This window comes from Hemiscyllium ocellatum, chromosome 4 (assembly GCF_020745735.1).
Source record: "Hemiscyllium ocellatum isolate sHemOce1 chromosome 4, sHemOce1.pat.X.cur, whole genome shotgun sequence".
Lineage (NCBI taxonomy): Eukaryota > Metazoa > Chordata > Chondrichthyes > Orectolobiformes > Hemiscylliidae > Hemiscyllium > Hemiscyllium ocellatum.
Window position 1 is genome coordinate 1,580,241 of NC_083404.1, and position 16,985 is coordinate 1,597,225.

At 40.2% G+C, this 16,985-nt stretch overlaps 1 protein-coding gene across 3 annotated transcripts in view; it reads right to left on the reverse strand.

Moving 5' to 3' along the window:
* tox (thymocyte selection-associated high mobility group box) overlaps positions 1-16,348 on the reverse strand; it is a 463,082-nt gene extending 446,734 nt beyond the window's left edge. For 2 of the 3 annotated variants that reach the window (XM_060824082.1, XM_060824080.1), the window contains exon 1: positions 15,914-16,348. In XM_060824082.1, the coding sequence (XP_060680065.1) occupies positions 15,914-16,015 (102 nt within the window). In that variant the 5' untranslated portion in view covers positions 16,016-16,348. The remainder of the gene's footprint in view (positions 1-15,913) is intronic. The other variant, XM_060824081.1, reaches the window with a different exon arrangement.
* Positions 16,349-16,985: the final 637 nt, after the last annotated feature.

A 16,985-nucleotide genomic window follows, 5' to 3' on the forward strand; every position in this document is an offset into this window, starting at 1 on the left:
AGTGCTTCCAAATAAAATTGTTGGACTATTAACCTGGTGTGGTGTGATATTTAAACATGATTTTATAAATCTCTATAAGGTCACTCCCATGCTCCAGTGAACAAAGTCCTAGCCTCTCCTTAGGACTCATCCATTCCCAGCATCATCCTGGTAAATCTTTTCTGAACCCTTTCCAGCTTAATAATGTCCGTCCTATAACTGGGTGATCAGAACTGGACACCGTACTCCAGAGCAGCCTTCACTAATGTTCTGTACAAGCTCAGCGTTACATCCCAACTTCTTACTCAGAGGACTGAGCAATCAAGGCAAGTGTGCTAAATGCTTTCCCAACCACCCTGTCTATATGTGATGCAAACTTCAAAGAATTATGTCCCTGAATCCCTCGGTCTCTCTGTTCACAACAGTACCCAAGGCCTGACCATTACTGTATAAGGTAAAAACAATGACTGCAGATACTGGAAACCAGATTCTGGATTAATGGTTCCAGCCCCACTAATCCATTACTGTATAAGTCCTGCCCTTCGTTATTTCACCAAAATGCAAGACCTCACATTTATCCAAATGACAGTTTCCCGAGTCTGACTGGGCTGACAGGTTTCCAGCCTCAATATCTCACTTTGGATTCTCCTTAACTCTTATTGCCAAAGCTATCTCATGCCTTCTTTTTGCCCTCCTGATCTCCCTCTTAAGTATACTCCTACTGCTTTTATACTCTTTTAAGGATTCATTTGATCTCTCTTGTCTATATATGCTTCTTTATTTTTCTTAACCAAACCCTCAATTTCTTTAGTCATCCAGCATTCCCTATACCTACCAGTCTTCCCTTTCACCCTAACAGGAACATACTGTCCCTGGACTCTTGTTGTCTCATTGGGTAAAAGCAAGGGCTACAGATGCTGGAAACCGGAGTCTGGATTAGAGTGGTGCTGGAAAAGCACAGCAGGTCAGGCAGCATCCGAGGAGCAGGAAAATCAACGTTTCGGGCAAAAGCCCTTCATCAGGAATAGAGGCAGGGAGCCTCCGGGGGGAGAGATAAATGCCTCTCTGCCTCTATTCCCGATGAAGAGCTTTTGCCCGAAACGTTGATTTTCCTGCTCCTCGGATGCTGCCTGACCTCCTGTGCGTTTCCAACACCACTCTAATCCAGACTCTTGTTATTTCATTTCTGAAGGCTTCTCAAATAACGAATGATGATAATGATAGTTGTGTACCAAGTTGTGTATTTGAGTAAACTCTTGCTTGGCTGACTTTAATGCAGATGCCATTGATTGCAGTTGGATAGCCAGAATACCCAATCCTTTGTAAATATTTTTTCTGGTGCATCACAATGATTGATTATCATCACAACAGCATCAGCTGTGGGTCGGTTGGGATCACACAAACCTTGGAATCATAAGGTTTGAGTCCAATTCAAGATCTTAAGTAATAAAATGCAATAATTTAGTGCTTTGCTAAGGAAGCTGTTTTGGACAAAGTCATTAAATTGATACCACAGCGACTTGCTGGTTGGATGCTCAAAAAGTCCCACATCAGTAACTTTGAAAGAAAAAAACAAGGGTGTTATCCAGTATATACCCCTCAGATAACATCATCAAAACAGTCTGATCATCATCATATTATTGGCTGAAAGTGTTTGATGAGTGAAAATTAGCAACTTCATTTCCTACATTACAACACTGACTCCACCTCAGAAAGCAATATGTTTGTGGTAAAGCGTTGAGTGATCGTGAAAAGTTTATATCTTTATTTTATAGACTTTAGGCAGACATTTAGAGTCATAGACTCATAGGGATGTGCAGCACAGAAACAGACCCTCTGGTCCAACAGATAATCTAAGCTAATCTAGTGCCATTTGCCAGTATTTGGCCCAGACCCCTCTCAACCCTCCCTATTCATATACCCATCCAGATGTCTTTTAAATGCTGTAATTGTACCAGCCTCCACCACTTCCTCTGATAGTTCATTCCAGACATGCACCACCCTCTGTGTGAAACAGTCACCCTTAGGGCTCTTTTATATCTTTCCTCTCTCACCCTAAACCTATAGTTCTGGACTCCCCCACACCAGGGAAAAGACTGTTTATTTATCCTATCCATGCTCCTCATGATTTTTTGAACCTCCGACGCTCCAGGGAAAACAGCCCCAGCCTGTTCAGCCTCCCCCTATAGCTCAATTCTTCCAATCCTGGCAACATCCCTGTAAGTCTTTTCTGAACCCTTTCAAATTTCATAACAGACAATAGATAATAGACAACAGGTGCAGGAGTAGAACCTTCAGCCCTTTGAGCTTAATACCTTCATCTATATCATTAATGTATATTGTAAAAAGCTGCGGTCCCAGCACTGATCACTGCGGCACCTCACTGGTCACTGCCTGCCATTCCGAAAGGGACCCATTTATCACTACTCTTTGTTTCCTGTCAGCCAGCCAATTTTCAATCCAAGTCAGTATTTTGCCCCAAGTACCATGTGCCTTAATTTTGCTCACTAATCTCCTATGTAGGACTTTATCAAAGGCTTTTTGAAAGTCCAGGTACACTACATCCACTGGCTTTCCCTTGTCCATCTTCATTGTTACATCCTCAATAGAATTCCAGAAGATTAGTCAAGCACGATTTCCCCTTTGTAAATCCATGCTGACTCTGACCTATCCTGTTACTGCTATCCAGATGTGTCTTAATTCCATCTTTTATAATTGACTCCAGCATCTTTCCCACCACTGAGGTCAGGCTATAATTTCCTATTTTCTGCTTCCCTCCTTTCTTGAAAACTGGGACAACATTAGCCACTCTCCAATCCACAGGAACTGATCCTGAATCTATACAGCATTGGAAAATGATTATCAACGCATCCACAATTTCTTGAGCCACCTCCTTAAGTACCCTGGAATGCAGACCATCAGGTTCCAGAAACTTATCAGCCTTCAGACCTAACAGTCTATCCAACACCATTTCCTGCCTAATATAAATTCCCTTCAGTTCATCCATTACCCTAGGTCCTTCAGCCACTATTACATCTGGGAGATTGCTTGTGTCTTCCCCAGTGAAGACAGATTCAAAGTACCTATTCAACTCTTCCATTTCCTTGCTTCCCTGGCAACATCCTTGTCGATCTTTTCTGAACCCTTTCAAGTTTCACAACATCTTTCCGATAGGAAGGAGACCAGAATTGCACCTAATATTCCAACAGTGGCCTAACCAATGTCCTGTATAGCTGCAACATGACCTCCCAACTCCTGTATTCAATACTCTGACCAATAAAGGAAAGCATACCAAACACCTTCTTCACTATCCTATCTACCTGCAACTCTACTTTCAAGGAGCTATGAACCTGCACTCCAAGGTCTCTTTGTTCAGCAACACTCCCTAGGACCTTACCATTAAGTGTATAAGTCCTGCTCTGATTTGCTTTTCCAAAATGCAGCACCTCACATTTATCTGAATTAAACTCCATCTACCATTCCTCAACCCATTGGCCCATCTGATATACTCTGAGGTAACCCTCTTTGCTGTCCAGTACACCTCCAATTTTGGTGTCATCTGCAAACTTACTAACTATACCTCCTATGTTCACATCCAAGTCATTTATATAAATGACGAAAAGTAGAGGTCTTAGCACTGATCCTTGTGGCACTCCACTGGTCACAGGCCTCCAGTCTGAAAAACAACCCTCCACCACCAATCTCTGTCTTCTACCTTTGAGCCAGTTCTGTATCCAAATGGCTCATTCTCCATGTATTCCATGAGATCTAACTTTGCTCACCAATCTCCCATGGGGAACCTTGTCGAACGCCTTATTGAAATCCATATAGATCACATCTACTGCTCTGCCCTCATCAATCTTCTTTGTTACTTCTTAAAAAACTCAATCTAGTTTGTGAGACATGATTTCCCGCGCACAATGCCATGATTTTCATCAAAGCAGTTCACCTAAATGGAAGCTGTATGCTCCTGGATAAACTCAAGTCTCTCCACAATCAGAAGGAAACATGGTTAGCACTTCTGCCTCACAGCGCCAGAGATCCAGGTTCAATTCCCGCCTCGGGCAACTGTCTGTGTGGAGTTTGCACATTCTCCCCGTGTCTGCGTGGGTTTCCTCTGGGTGCTCCGTTTCCTCCCACAGTCCAAAGTTGTGCATTAGGTGAATTGGCCATGCTAAATTGCCCGTAGTGTTAGGTGCATTAGTCAGAGGGGAATGGGTCTGGGTGGGTTGCTCTTCGGCGGGTCAGTATGGACTTGTTGGGCTGAAGGGCCTGTTCCACACTGTAAATAATCTAATCTAATCCAATCATTTTCTTAGATGATCGCTTTTTTGCAGATGCATTTTTTGAGAAGCCTTTCTCTTTCAGATTCAGAGTTGGCAGTTAGCCACTTGCAATAAGGTTACAACGGGAGAGTATGTTCAGAACCAGGGGTTAGTTTAAAAGGTATGGTTACATTTAAGAGTTATGATGGATCTGGGATTAGTATCAGATGAAGGAGTTGATTTAAGTTTAGAATTATATTTGGGATTATGATTAGGTTTAGGATTAGGGTGACATTTAGAGATTAGACATGCCATTTCTAATCACAGTAAATAATTTTAAACACTTTACCTACGAAACTGGTAAACAGTAAACTGGTTCATCATTCTCCATATTTCACGAGCTAAAATGCTAATACCAAATGCTTACGTTCTGAAAGACAATTTTCAGTAAATAAATTACAAAATGAGATATAGTGCAGGAAAAATAAGGTGAATTATTATGTCAGTTGAATTTGCATTGCAATCAGTAACCATGGAATAAAATGAGACATTATGCACTAATGCGATGAGACAGCAATCACAAGCACAGTTATCAAAAATGCTGAATAGTGTTACAAAACTGAAAAACTTTACATAATATTTGACCACAGATTAGAAAGTCCCTACACAGTATCACATTCTGTGGCTTAAATTCAAAAATATGTTTGTGTGAATCAAAACTAAGTATGAAATCTAGATTAAATAAAACTGATGATATCAACATGTTTAAAATGCTACTGTAAATAGTTTCTGTAATGTAAATGATGGCAACTTATTTCTGGTTTTGTGTGCTTTTCTCTGACTGACTGAAAAATAACTCTAACTCTTAGAGGGATATAGTTAGTTTTAAATAATACACAAACTAATAAATCCTGACCTGTCGATATGGACCTCAGCAGTAATTGAATACATATAATATACAATACATTGAAATGAATGCGGCCATGCACAGCATCTGATATTCACAGATAATATGCAATTAAAATCCCTTTTCACATTCCTGTGTGGCTGTCAGTCAAGAGAAAAGTCTTTTTGACAACACTCAATGAACCATACATACTAACCACTGAACAGGAACTTAAACAGTACCAGCCTTTGTTAGAAGCAGGAGAAAATTCTATCTTGATTAGTTGTATTAGTAAGACATCTCTTTTTAAATGTTGACATGAGAGGAATTAGAAAAAGATTGAAATCTCATAATAGCAGGTAGGTTTTTGTGAACTTGTATTTGATATTCCTGGGTTTGGATAAGGAACAGAGCTTTAAATATTACTTTTTTAATTGTTAGTATTTAACTCAGCAGGTCTGAATATTTTAAAGGTTCAAAAAGGATGAAGACTTTAACAATGTTTGTTCTGCCATACTTGATCACATTCTAAATGCATATTTTTGACTATTACAATTCAGTATTCCACAATCTACTAAATATTGTCAATCATTTAGTTAAAAATCACACAACACCAGGTTATAGTCCAACAGGTTGAATTGGAAGCACACTAGCTTTCGGAGTGACGCTCCTTCATCAGGTGATTGTGGAGGATACAATTGTAAGGCACAGAATTTATAGCAAAAACTGCATGAATTTATGTGAAACTCTGTTATCTCACTTTTTAGATTAGAATCAATCCAAACATAATGGCATAGACAGAGAACACAGGGGGCTAACACCTTCAACATATTGTCTAGCTATCACCATTGTTAACAGCTAACCCGAGAATGCAACATTTTTAATAAAAAGGTTTTGTGATTTACACATGAAAGAAGTGAAACTATCACTGTATTCTAACAGATGAAAGGCTTAACAGACAATCAAGGTATTTTTCAATGTATAATTTCAGTTACATCACACTGTAAATTTTTGCTATAAATTCTGTGTTATGATCGATCCCTCCACTATCACCTGATGAAGGAGCGTCGCTCCGAAAGCTAGTGTGCTTCCAATTAAACCTGTTGGACTATAACCTGGTTTTTAGATTAGATTAGACTTACAGTGTGGAAACAGGCCCTTCGGCCCAACAAGTCCACACCGACCCGCCGAAGCGCAACCCACCCATACCCCTACATATACCCCTTACCTAACACTATGGGCAATTTAGCATGGCCAATTCACCTGACCCGCACATCTTTGTGACTGTGGGAGGAAACCGGAGCACCCGGAGGAAACCCACGCAGACACGGGGAGAACGTGCAAACTCCACACAGTCAGTTGCCTGAGGCGGGAATTGAACCCAGGTCCCTGGCGCTGTGAGGCAGCAGTGCTAACCACTGTGCCACCGTGCCACCACATGGTGTTGTGTGATTTTTAACTTTGTACACCCCAGTCCAACACCGGCATCTCCAAATCATGGCAATCATTTAGTTATCCTTTACCTCTTCATTATGACAATGAGATTTTGATTTCTGTTTCTTGATCAAGATGGCAATAGTAAAGAATCAAAAATTTTACTGCATTCAACTCAATTCCATTGTGTTATTTTGTAATGTTATGCCTGAGGTTGGACTGTACCAATTCCTTTCTAGTCCCCTCCTCCACTGATTATAACAACTTCCCAACTTAACTCGCGTGGTGTTATGATCAATTATACAGGCTTCTGACTGTAACTCGCAGAATATGAGAAACAATTCAGCTAGGTTCCTTTTGTCGACAAACAATAATTAATTTAGCTCAAATAAAACAGAAATTAACATGCAGGATTATTGATAAAATAGTTTTAGATGGTTCAAAGATACATTTGAGTTATTTTATAACACCCCAAGCCTCACTTGAGGCAAATATACTAACTGAGAAATGACGGTTGTACAGAATACATAGAGACATAGAATCATACAGCACGGAATCAGACCCTCCAGTCCAACTTGTCTATGCCAACCAGATTTCCCAAACTAAAATTCCCATTTTCCTGCACTTGGTCCATATCCCTCTGAGATCCCATAGATTTCATAGTAATCTCCCTAAATCTCATTCAAACTTCATAAGGCTTATGTTCATTTATGATGACCTGGTCTTGAAAGTGCCTCAAATACCACTCAATAACTGCTCATAAGACCATAAGACATAGGAGCATTAGACCATTCAGCCCATTGAGCCTGCTCTGCCATTCAATCAGGGCTATGTTTCGCAACCTCATTCTCCCGCTTTCTCCCCTTAACCCTCGAGACTCAATAATCCACCACCCGACGCCTGGAGGCTCCCTCACCACCGATGCCTGGAGGAAGAACACCTCATCTTCCACTTCAGAATACTTCAACCCCAGGGCATCAATGTGGACTTCAACAGTTTCCTCATTTTCCCTTCCCCCACCTCACCCCAGTTCCAAACTTCCAGCTCAGCACCATCCCCATGACCTGTCCTACCGGCCTATCTACTTTTCCACATATCCACACTAGCCTCCTCTCTGACCTATCACCTCCATCCCACCCCCACTTACCTATTGTACTCTATGCTACCTTCTCACCACACCACCTTCCTCTCATTTATCTCTCCACCCTACAGGCACTCTGCCTCTATTCCTGCAGAGGCATCCAAAACATCGATTTCCCTGCTCCTCGGATGCTGCCTGAACTGCTGCGCTTTTCCAGCACCACTCTACTCCAGAATCTAGTTTCCAGCATCTGCAGTCATTGTTTTTACCCATCTATCTCAGTCTTAATTACACTCAATGACCTGGCCTCCACAACCTTCTGTGGCAATGAATTCCATAAATTCATCACTCTCTGGCTGAAGAAGTTTCTCCTTATCTCCATTCTAAAAGGTCTTCCCTTTGCTCTAAGGATGTGCCCTCAGGTCCTAGTCTCTCCTACCAATGGAAACATCGTCCCAACATCTACACTGTCCAGGCCATTCAGTATTCTGTATGTTTCATTTAGATTCTCCCTCATCCTTCTAAACTCCATCACGTTCTAGTGGTCCATTTTTTTGTGGGACTGTGCTCCATGGGATTCTTGGAAACTACAACTCAGTCCTTCCTCACAGGTAGCGATCCAGGTTCTCACACACTCGCTGAGGTGATGTTGCCTCTGGCTTTGTTTCCTTGGCGATCACCTGGCTCAGCTGCACTAAGCAAATACGGCTTGTGTTTCTATAACAGCCTCACCCCCAATAAACATCCCCCTACCGACACCACCCCCACACACAGACAGACACATCTCTCTCTCCCTCTGTCTCTCTCTCTCTCTCCACAACCCCCACACATAGTGAGCCCTCACACTTTGGACTTTCCTACACTTTCTTCATAAACTTGCAAGGGTTCAGAAAGGACTTACAAGGTTGGTACCAGGGTTGGAGCTACAGGGAGAGGCTGAACAGGCTGGGGCTGTTTTCACTGGAGCATCGGAGGCTGAGGGGTGACCTAATAGCGGTTTATAAAATCATGATGGGCATGGATAGGTTAAATAGACAAGGTCTTTTTCCTGGGATGGGGGAGTCCAGAACTAGAAGGCATAGGTTTAGGGTGAGAGGGGAAAGATATAAAAGAGACCTAAGGGGCAACTTTTTCACACAGAGGGTGGTACGTGTATGGAATGAGGTGCCAGAGGATGTGGTGGAGGCTGGTACAATTGCAACATTTAAGAGGTATATGAATAGGAAGGGTTTGGAGGGATATGGGCCGGGTGCTGGCAGGTGGGACTAGATTGTGTTGGGATATCTGGTCGGCATGGACAGGTTGGACCAAAGGGTCTGTTTCCACGCTGTACATCTCTATGACTCTATGACTTTCACTGTATAGATCTATTAAAATGCTTGGGGAGTTGCCACAGCCCCACTTATGCTGAACCTTGATAGAGTTCTATTGCTTTTAGCATTACTGCAGCTCTGCCCAACAGAGTCTGCTTCTCTCTTCCTCCTTCACACCTCTGCCTGTCCCCTCGACAATGACCCACCCTCCTCCCTCCCGTGCTGCCCTGAGTGACCTAAGGAAGTGCTTGCCACAGAAAGTACCTAACATTTTGGAACAGTCAAGTTTAATGGCTCTTAGAGCTCTCTGTTCCTTCAATGTTACCATTGTCACAGAATTCTGGTTTACACCACAAAATAAAGGAATTAATCACAAAACTTTTACAGATTCATAAGCATAAAAATGGATGACATATCCCAAACTGGAGCCACGTATTTATGTGGTTGAAATAGTCCAATCCTCTGTCACTATAGAATGCTTTTGGAGACCTTTGAAAACCAGTTGGAGGTTGAACTGTGAGGATGATAGCTGATGTACAACAGTTACCTGCTATTGCTTCTGTTGGTTCCAACCCGCATTCTGAATGAAATAACAGTTGTTCACAACGCTCAAACCATTTTGGGAATTTCTGAACTGTATATAACTACAAGTGCTGCTTAAATTGTTTCAAAGAGTGTATGTGCGAGAATCAAGAGACAGCAGTTCCCTCTGCTGTTAACTTTCTCTTTTGGAAAAAGTGAGGTTGTACAACAGGAGAGATGCATTCATTTCAACATTTAATTAACACAAGTCCGTTTGTTGCTAACATGTAATACCACTTAAAGATAACTAACGCCATGTGTAAGGCTGTGTTTTATTGCTTGTTCCATTCATTGGTGAAACATATCAGCGTGTGATTAACTAAAAAAATAAGTATCTGAAACAAAACCTAGAAGTAGGAGCAGAAAGCAAAGAATTAGAGTTGTCCAATTCAGTCATTAACAGAACACTTGTAACAATATATCTATTATACCATGGAATAGCTCCTAGGATATTAAGTTTATGTCCTACTGAAAAATCTTCAAGCAAACAATCATGACATTTCTGCAATAAGCCTTAACAGAATAGATCATCAAGCTCACAAAGTTGGTTCAGTATTCACATACAGCAGTCTAAACCAAAGAACTGTCATAGTGCAGGCAGAGACTATTGGACTTATAGAGTCTGCAATGACTCTCGAAGAGCATCCCACCCAACCCTACCCCCGTAACACCATATTTCCCATGGCTAACCCACCTAGCCTGCACATCCCTGGACACTATGGGTAATTTAATATGGCCAATCCACCTAACTTTCACATCTATATACTGAGGAAGAAAACTACAACAGCCAGTGTAAACCCATACAGACGTAGTGAGAATGTGCAAACTCCACTCAGACACTCAGCCGAGGTTGGAATTGAACCTGGGTCCCTGGCGCTGTGAGGCAGCAATGCTAACCACTGAGCCACTGGGCCACCTTTTGTAATTACTTACTAATTTACCATGGCTTAACAGTTAGAAATATTTATTTAGGTTTTTTCCATTCTGGCCCTTTGTAATGCTCTTTGTCCAGTTTGGTCAACCCACAAGTAGGTTATTTATTGACACTGTTTTAGATTTGAATGTTTATGCCCTCTCCCAGCAGTTGAATATTTTTCCAGTGAGATTAGAAGCTCCCTGCATTTCCCGCATTGCAACAAGTGTTCTGCTCTCCTACTGGTATTGATCTGACCTGAGGAGTGTTCTTACATACAAACTGAAAATTTCAACACTACCTATGACTGGAACTGAAAGCAGCAACCACAGCTGTGTGCCAGGTTTTCTGACAGAGCATTAGATGACTTCTCTCAATTCCAAAAAATAAGAATGTAGTTAATGACACCATTATTCAAATGATATTCATTGTTCAGCTATGATTTGGAGGAGCCGGCATTAGACTGGGGTGGACAAAGTTAAACATCACACAACATCAGGTTATAGTCCATTAGATTTTTTTGAAAACACTAGCTTTTGGAGCTCTGCCCCTTCATCAGATGATGCATCGCTCTGAAAGCTAGTGCTTCCAAATAAACCTGTTGGACTATAACCTGGTGTTGTGTGATATTTAACTTTGTTCAGTTAGTATTTCTTCATAGAAATTATGACCTTAAATTCTGTTTAAAGTTTGCAGTGATATTTGCCTCTGATACGATGACTATACTTGAAAAGTAATTCACAGTTTAGGAAACCCTGTGAAACATGCTGAAACAGTGAGAGGCATTCCATAAAAAGACGCTCTTTCTTACTTTAATTTCAATTCAGTCTGTGATAATTATTCAACTACTTTATTAAACAGGTCAGAAAGTACACAACCACGGCCATCAACCCAAATTAAGTACAATTAACATGATCTTCAAAAATCTGGCTCATGTTTCTAAATGAGGTGAGCACAGATGCATCTTTACTGTAGCAACAGTAAACACTAATGAGTGTCACATATGGAGCATGGCATAGTGATCAAACTACTGGTTCCACTACAACATAGATGAGAAAACAGGAACTCTAGCAGTGGACAACTCTGTTTTCTTGGCAAAAGTCCCACAGGGTGCATTGTTTTGTTTGAAAACACATACTGAGAAATAAATTTTAATGTCCTATACCTGGCTAGCTTAACATCATTCTTTATAACCATCATTAAAAATTGAAGCACAAGCATTTACAACTGATGGATTCCTGTTTTTATATTAAACAGGCATTTAAATACATAACAACAATTTGAAATTCACTGATACCATATGGTGATTTTTTTTCTGTTGTTAGTTTTTTTTCTAGATTGTTCCTAGTTTGCATTCTGCATTAGTAATTCTTTCTTTTGTCAAGTTCTTTTGTGTGGAGAAAATTGGCAGCATTCCAGAGTCAAAGTAGATCTATTCATTTGCTGACCATATAACCAATACCATTCTCGCTCACATCAGCTGAGACAATAAAAGACTTGCTTCATCACTGACGAATGGTGTATATATTTTTCTGTGTCTGTGTTAAAAAGGTAATACCATGTCTGAAACTAACAATATAATTTCTCATTTCTCATTCACGAGCAAGCAGCTGCTGAAATACCCATCACAATAAAAACTTCATTAACTGCCAAAGCAATTATTACAGCAAAACTGTCACCATCATCTCAACTGTGAATTGTAAAGGTGCAAGATTCGAAAGCTGAAAATGTGTCACTTGTGCATTGATACATAATGTGAAAATAATGCAAGATAAATGTGGAAAGTGCAAATAGAGATAGGATTGATAAGGATTTTGTAACGCTTAAACTCAAAGTATTGAATTTCAAAAGGTTTACTGCCATTCCTATAATAGAACAGTACAATTGTAGCCTTCAAATAGATTCTTGCAGCTGCAAAGAAAATCAGACTAAAGTAAGCTTTACTTCTGCTTAAAGCTCGAATCAAAAATAATTTTCTGGTCAGCAGAATATTTTACCAGAAGACATCCCCTGTATAATAATTTGAAACAGAGCTATATCTAAATATTTAATGTCCATCTCTAGTCCAGCCTTTGCCAAAGGGTCACACGTGATTGTCTTTAATGGTTTTCATGTAACTTTGTTACTAATTACTTACAATTCCGGTTAAGCCAATGAAACCGAGTGAAATGCCAGGTAGGTGCTTAAAACAATGATATGTTTGAAAACAACTGCAGGATCTACGCCACATCATTGAGAATGGGCTAATAAATTTTAAAATCTTACTATGAAAATTTAAATGTACAAATTTAAATGCTCAAACAATATTCCTGGAATAAAACTATATTTTGTAAGCATCCAGTTAAACACAAGAATAAAAAATACTTGATTAAAGTGCTTAATTAATGTTTAGTACTATTTTCTTAAAACAATGAATGCGTTACATGCTGTTAATTTTAAAGATGTAAGGGCTCAGATTACTACAATTTGAACATACAGTAGCTTTACAGCCCTCTTTGTTTTGCAGCCTGGATCGATTACCACCAGAAAACGTGCTCCCCATGGCATCTGTTTACTTGTGCCTGTCCGATGTGATGCCAGAAATATTTTAGTTTCTGGGGTGGTAATATGTTATTTAAAACTAGATTAGTTTGTTAAGTGTTCTGAGGGTCACTTCAGGTTTGACCTTTTCTGTGTGTATCAGTCAGACTATGATGTATCATTAACGCATAGCAGCTGTATCCCAATTGATACCATGAACATAACAGCTTTTTATAGTTATCAAGGGAGCATAGATAGGGTTCTTTTATGAATCACTAAATGTGATTATTACATTATATGACCTGTACTTTTCAAAAGCGCCCATTTGTTCAAACCTTACTGTTTTGTGAAAAGTCAATACATGCAGTTACTAAATTACTCCTGTAACATTTTTAAAAAGTTATTTGCTCTTTTTTGCAACAAGTTAAAGGACTGATAATAAATGGCTTCTTAAATGGTAAAGAGTAACCCTGAGCAATTCACAACAGCTACTAATGATATATGGCTGACTGGAGAAAACTGCAGCCAGCTCCATTTACTCCGAAAGGTCAATCCTTACTCAGAGCACTCAAATGCTGACAAAGAAAATGATAGTTTCACTAAAACCAATCAAATAAATCACCAGCATCATATGAAAATGAATAAAAGGACATAACAATAATTAGAAAACAATAATTAGAAAACCGATTCACGTTCACTGTAAATATATTGAACTGGCAAGTTAACAATTATTTGCTTATAACAGGCAAAGTGACACATTTATACATAACAGGAAAACATTTCTGGTTTTTATGAATTACTATAAGCCCACAGCTCTTGAAAATGAACTTTGAGGTTAGAGTGATGCATGATGGAAATAGACCCTTCAGCCCACCCAATCCATGCTGACCATTTTTCCAAACTAAACTAGTCCCACTTGCCTGTGATTGGCCTATATCCCTCTGAACCTTCCCTCTTCATGAACTTAGCCGAATGTGTTTTAATCATTGTAAGTCCACCAATTATCACGGTCCTGTGTTCTCAGCAATAATTTATTAATTTCTCAGCAATAATTTGTCAAACAATTTATTCATTTCATTTTGTTTCCATTCATTCAAGTGAAGGCTCAAACATTATTGTAAATAATTACACCGAGAACAAAGGATACTTGAGAGTTAATTTAAAGGTTGTAATCCAAACTTGGGTTCAACTGGCACCATAAACTAAGAAGGATTTTATAAATACTTCAAACACTGAGGCAAGATTAGCCTCAAAGTTATCTATACCTGTTACTTTCACAATAGACTAGAATTTGCACATTTCTTAATAGTTTAAGGTCTTTTCATGTTCCATATTAACTGCGAAACATTTTATTAATTCATTATATTTAAATGTGTTCAAAGAGAAGAAACAGAAACAAGCTTAAAGGTGAGTGTGTATTAATCTAAAAACCACAGGGGAAATGTGTGTTACGTATGTAGATATTACTCTTAAAATGCAGTATCCACTAAAAAAGGAGGCATTTGTTGTTTTATCTGCACTTTATTCTCTTGTTTCAGCGCGTTATTGGACCCCAAACCTGAAAGTGCACCTGTTCATGATGTACACGCTGCTCACAACAGGCTAATGATGCTTTGTTATGTCACAATGAAATAGTAACTTTTTTGTTTCCTAGTTTTCAGAGTCTGAGCCTACTATGTATTTCAACACCTGAACTGTAATCGGTTACAGCTAAACTTGAACAAATTCATTATTTTTAAAAGATAATAGTCATTGTATCATGAACACATTACTTTACAAGAATTGCACAAAGGATGCTTTTAAAAGGAAAGTGATAGGATTGGATTTAATGTTGCACTGGGTTAATTACATCTGTACTTAAATATATCCATCATTGCCTCGTGATTTAAAATTAGTTAAATAATAGGGTTAGATTCTATACACTGATGCCGTACTAACTCAAAATTAACCATGAATATTTTAGTTAAATATCTGCTGTATTTATATCTTCCAGCTTCAGGAATATTGATTTGTTGATGTTATTTTTGCTGCTGCTTTATCACAGACACAAATCAGGCATACACTTTAGTGAAGATTTCTGTTCATGTCTCATACTCAGCTACTGAAAGGTCCTCTGTGTTTGTCCCGTAGTCTGACCCAAATACAACAGCATTCCGCCCATTTTTGTCTGTTTATATAGCAGATACCTCACACATTTGCTGTAACTAGCCTTGTTTGAATTGCTTTGCTCCTCAACACTGGTGGACATGGGGCACTTTCCAAACAGTAGGTTTCAGTGAACTTCAAACTCATTCCAACTAATATAACCACCCAATACCAGCAGATACTTTGTTAACGTGAGTAAACGGACACAATAGTAACTGACTAATTTTATGTAAACCCCGTCCTTTATGCTTGAATATTAAATACATTAAAAGTCAGCCAGCATAGAAAGGAGATTTTGAAAGTTAATTGACCAGTTGGTTAGTAGCCACTGGAAGATGGGATTAGGGTTTGAAATGTGTAGCCTGCTGACATTATATTTGTAACAACGAGACGTGATGCACAACACAAGCCGCTTCTGACAAAGCTGCACTCTTGTTCAGAGATTGGAAAATGTTCGATAAGAATTGTTCGTGATAGAGCGGGATCACAACCTCCCAATTTCTGACAATGAAAGCAAAACAGTCGCAACTAGTTTATGCAGTTTTACTCCCAAACCACTCAGTACTAGAAACATCCTGCGATTATAAAAGGAGAGAGGGGGACGCCAGGGTTACAGGACATGGATGTGCCCCCTAACATCCCGGCTGCCTCACTGAGTTACAAAGCAGCAACATCTCACAGTGAGTGGCCAAGTGCAGGTACCCAGGGCACTGAATGTGCCCACCACAACTCCAGAAACATTCAACCAGACACCAAAGTAACAACATGCGTGAAAGAGAACGGAAGTTCAATCACCTTATTGCTATAGTATGGATCTAAGCAGGGTGAAGGTCCCAGGCAGGGAGAATCTGTGGAGATGGCAGCTGGAGCAGTCTGCAGATAAAACGTCACATCCATCTCAGTGAAATTTGCAGTGAACACATTCAGCAGCTTCCCCTGTGTTCCTCTGGGTTGTTGGTGACAGCAGAAAGAAAGAGAGAAAAGACAGGAGGAGGCACACCTTCCCTGTCTCACATCCGTCTGTGGTCTACAGTAACTCTCCAAAAACACACACAGCAGCAGCTGGACTCTCCTACTGCCAACAGAAACACCTCTGCACTCTGCAACACATGAGGACTGGAGTCAGGAGGGGAGCGCCTGGTCCCGAGGTGAAGGGGATTTCCTGAGCTAGCCCCCTCCCTCCGTCCCCTTTGCAAAGAGGAGAATGTGCTGTTGGCTTTCGCCAGGAGAGAAGCTTCACTCTGAACCAGCGAGTCGACACAAAGAGAGAGGCTCCAGCCGCACCAGCGAGCAGCGGCAGCCAGGGGGCACTCTCAGCGAGCCCCACTCAGCCAGCTCCCCATCCACTTACACTCAGCTCCACTCACACAAAGCCATACATTATCCTGCCTACCAAATGGTTTGTTTTGATGTTCAGAAAATGAACCATTAGACAACATGCCAGTACAATCATTCTGGGCATTGTTAACATATCTCAACGTCTCTCCCCTCCCAACTAAACTAATTCATTATCTGCAGCCACCAATGCCCTACCCTCCCCACCCACAGCCTGCGAACAGTTTAGCAAAAGTGTTAGTAGCAACCCCTCTCCCCCTCATTTAGTTATTCATTCACAAAGCTGCTATTGAACAGCGTGCAAAGAAGTTAAACTCACTGCTTTCAGATTAATAATCATCAACATGAAACACTGACTCCCTCCCCGATGCTGGCAGCACCCTCTCCTGGTTATTTTGTGGGTGTTAAGGGCCGACAGTGGTTGAGGAAGCCACGAGTCAGTCTCAACCAGAAGGTCTAATTTTAAATAAGTTGTAGTTTATTGCCTGATAACAATCAGGTGTAAGTTACAGTGTCAGATAGAGATCATTGC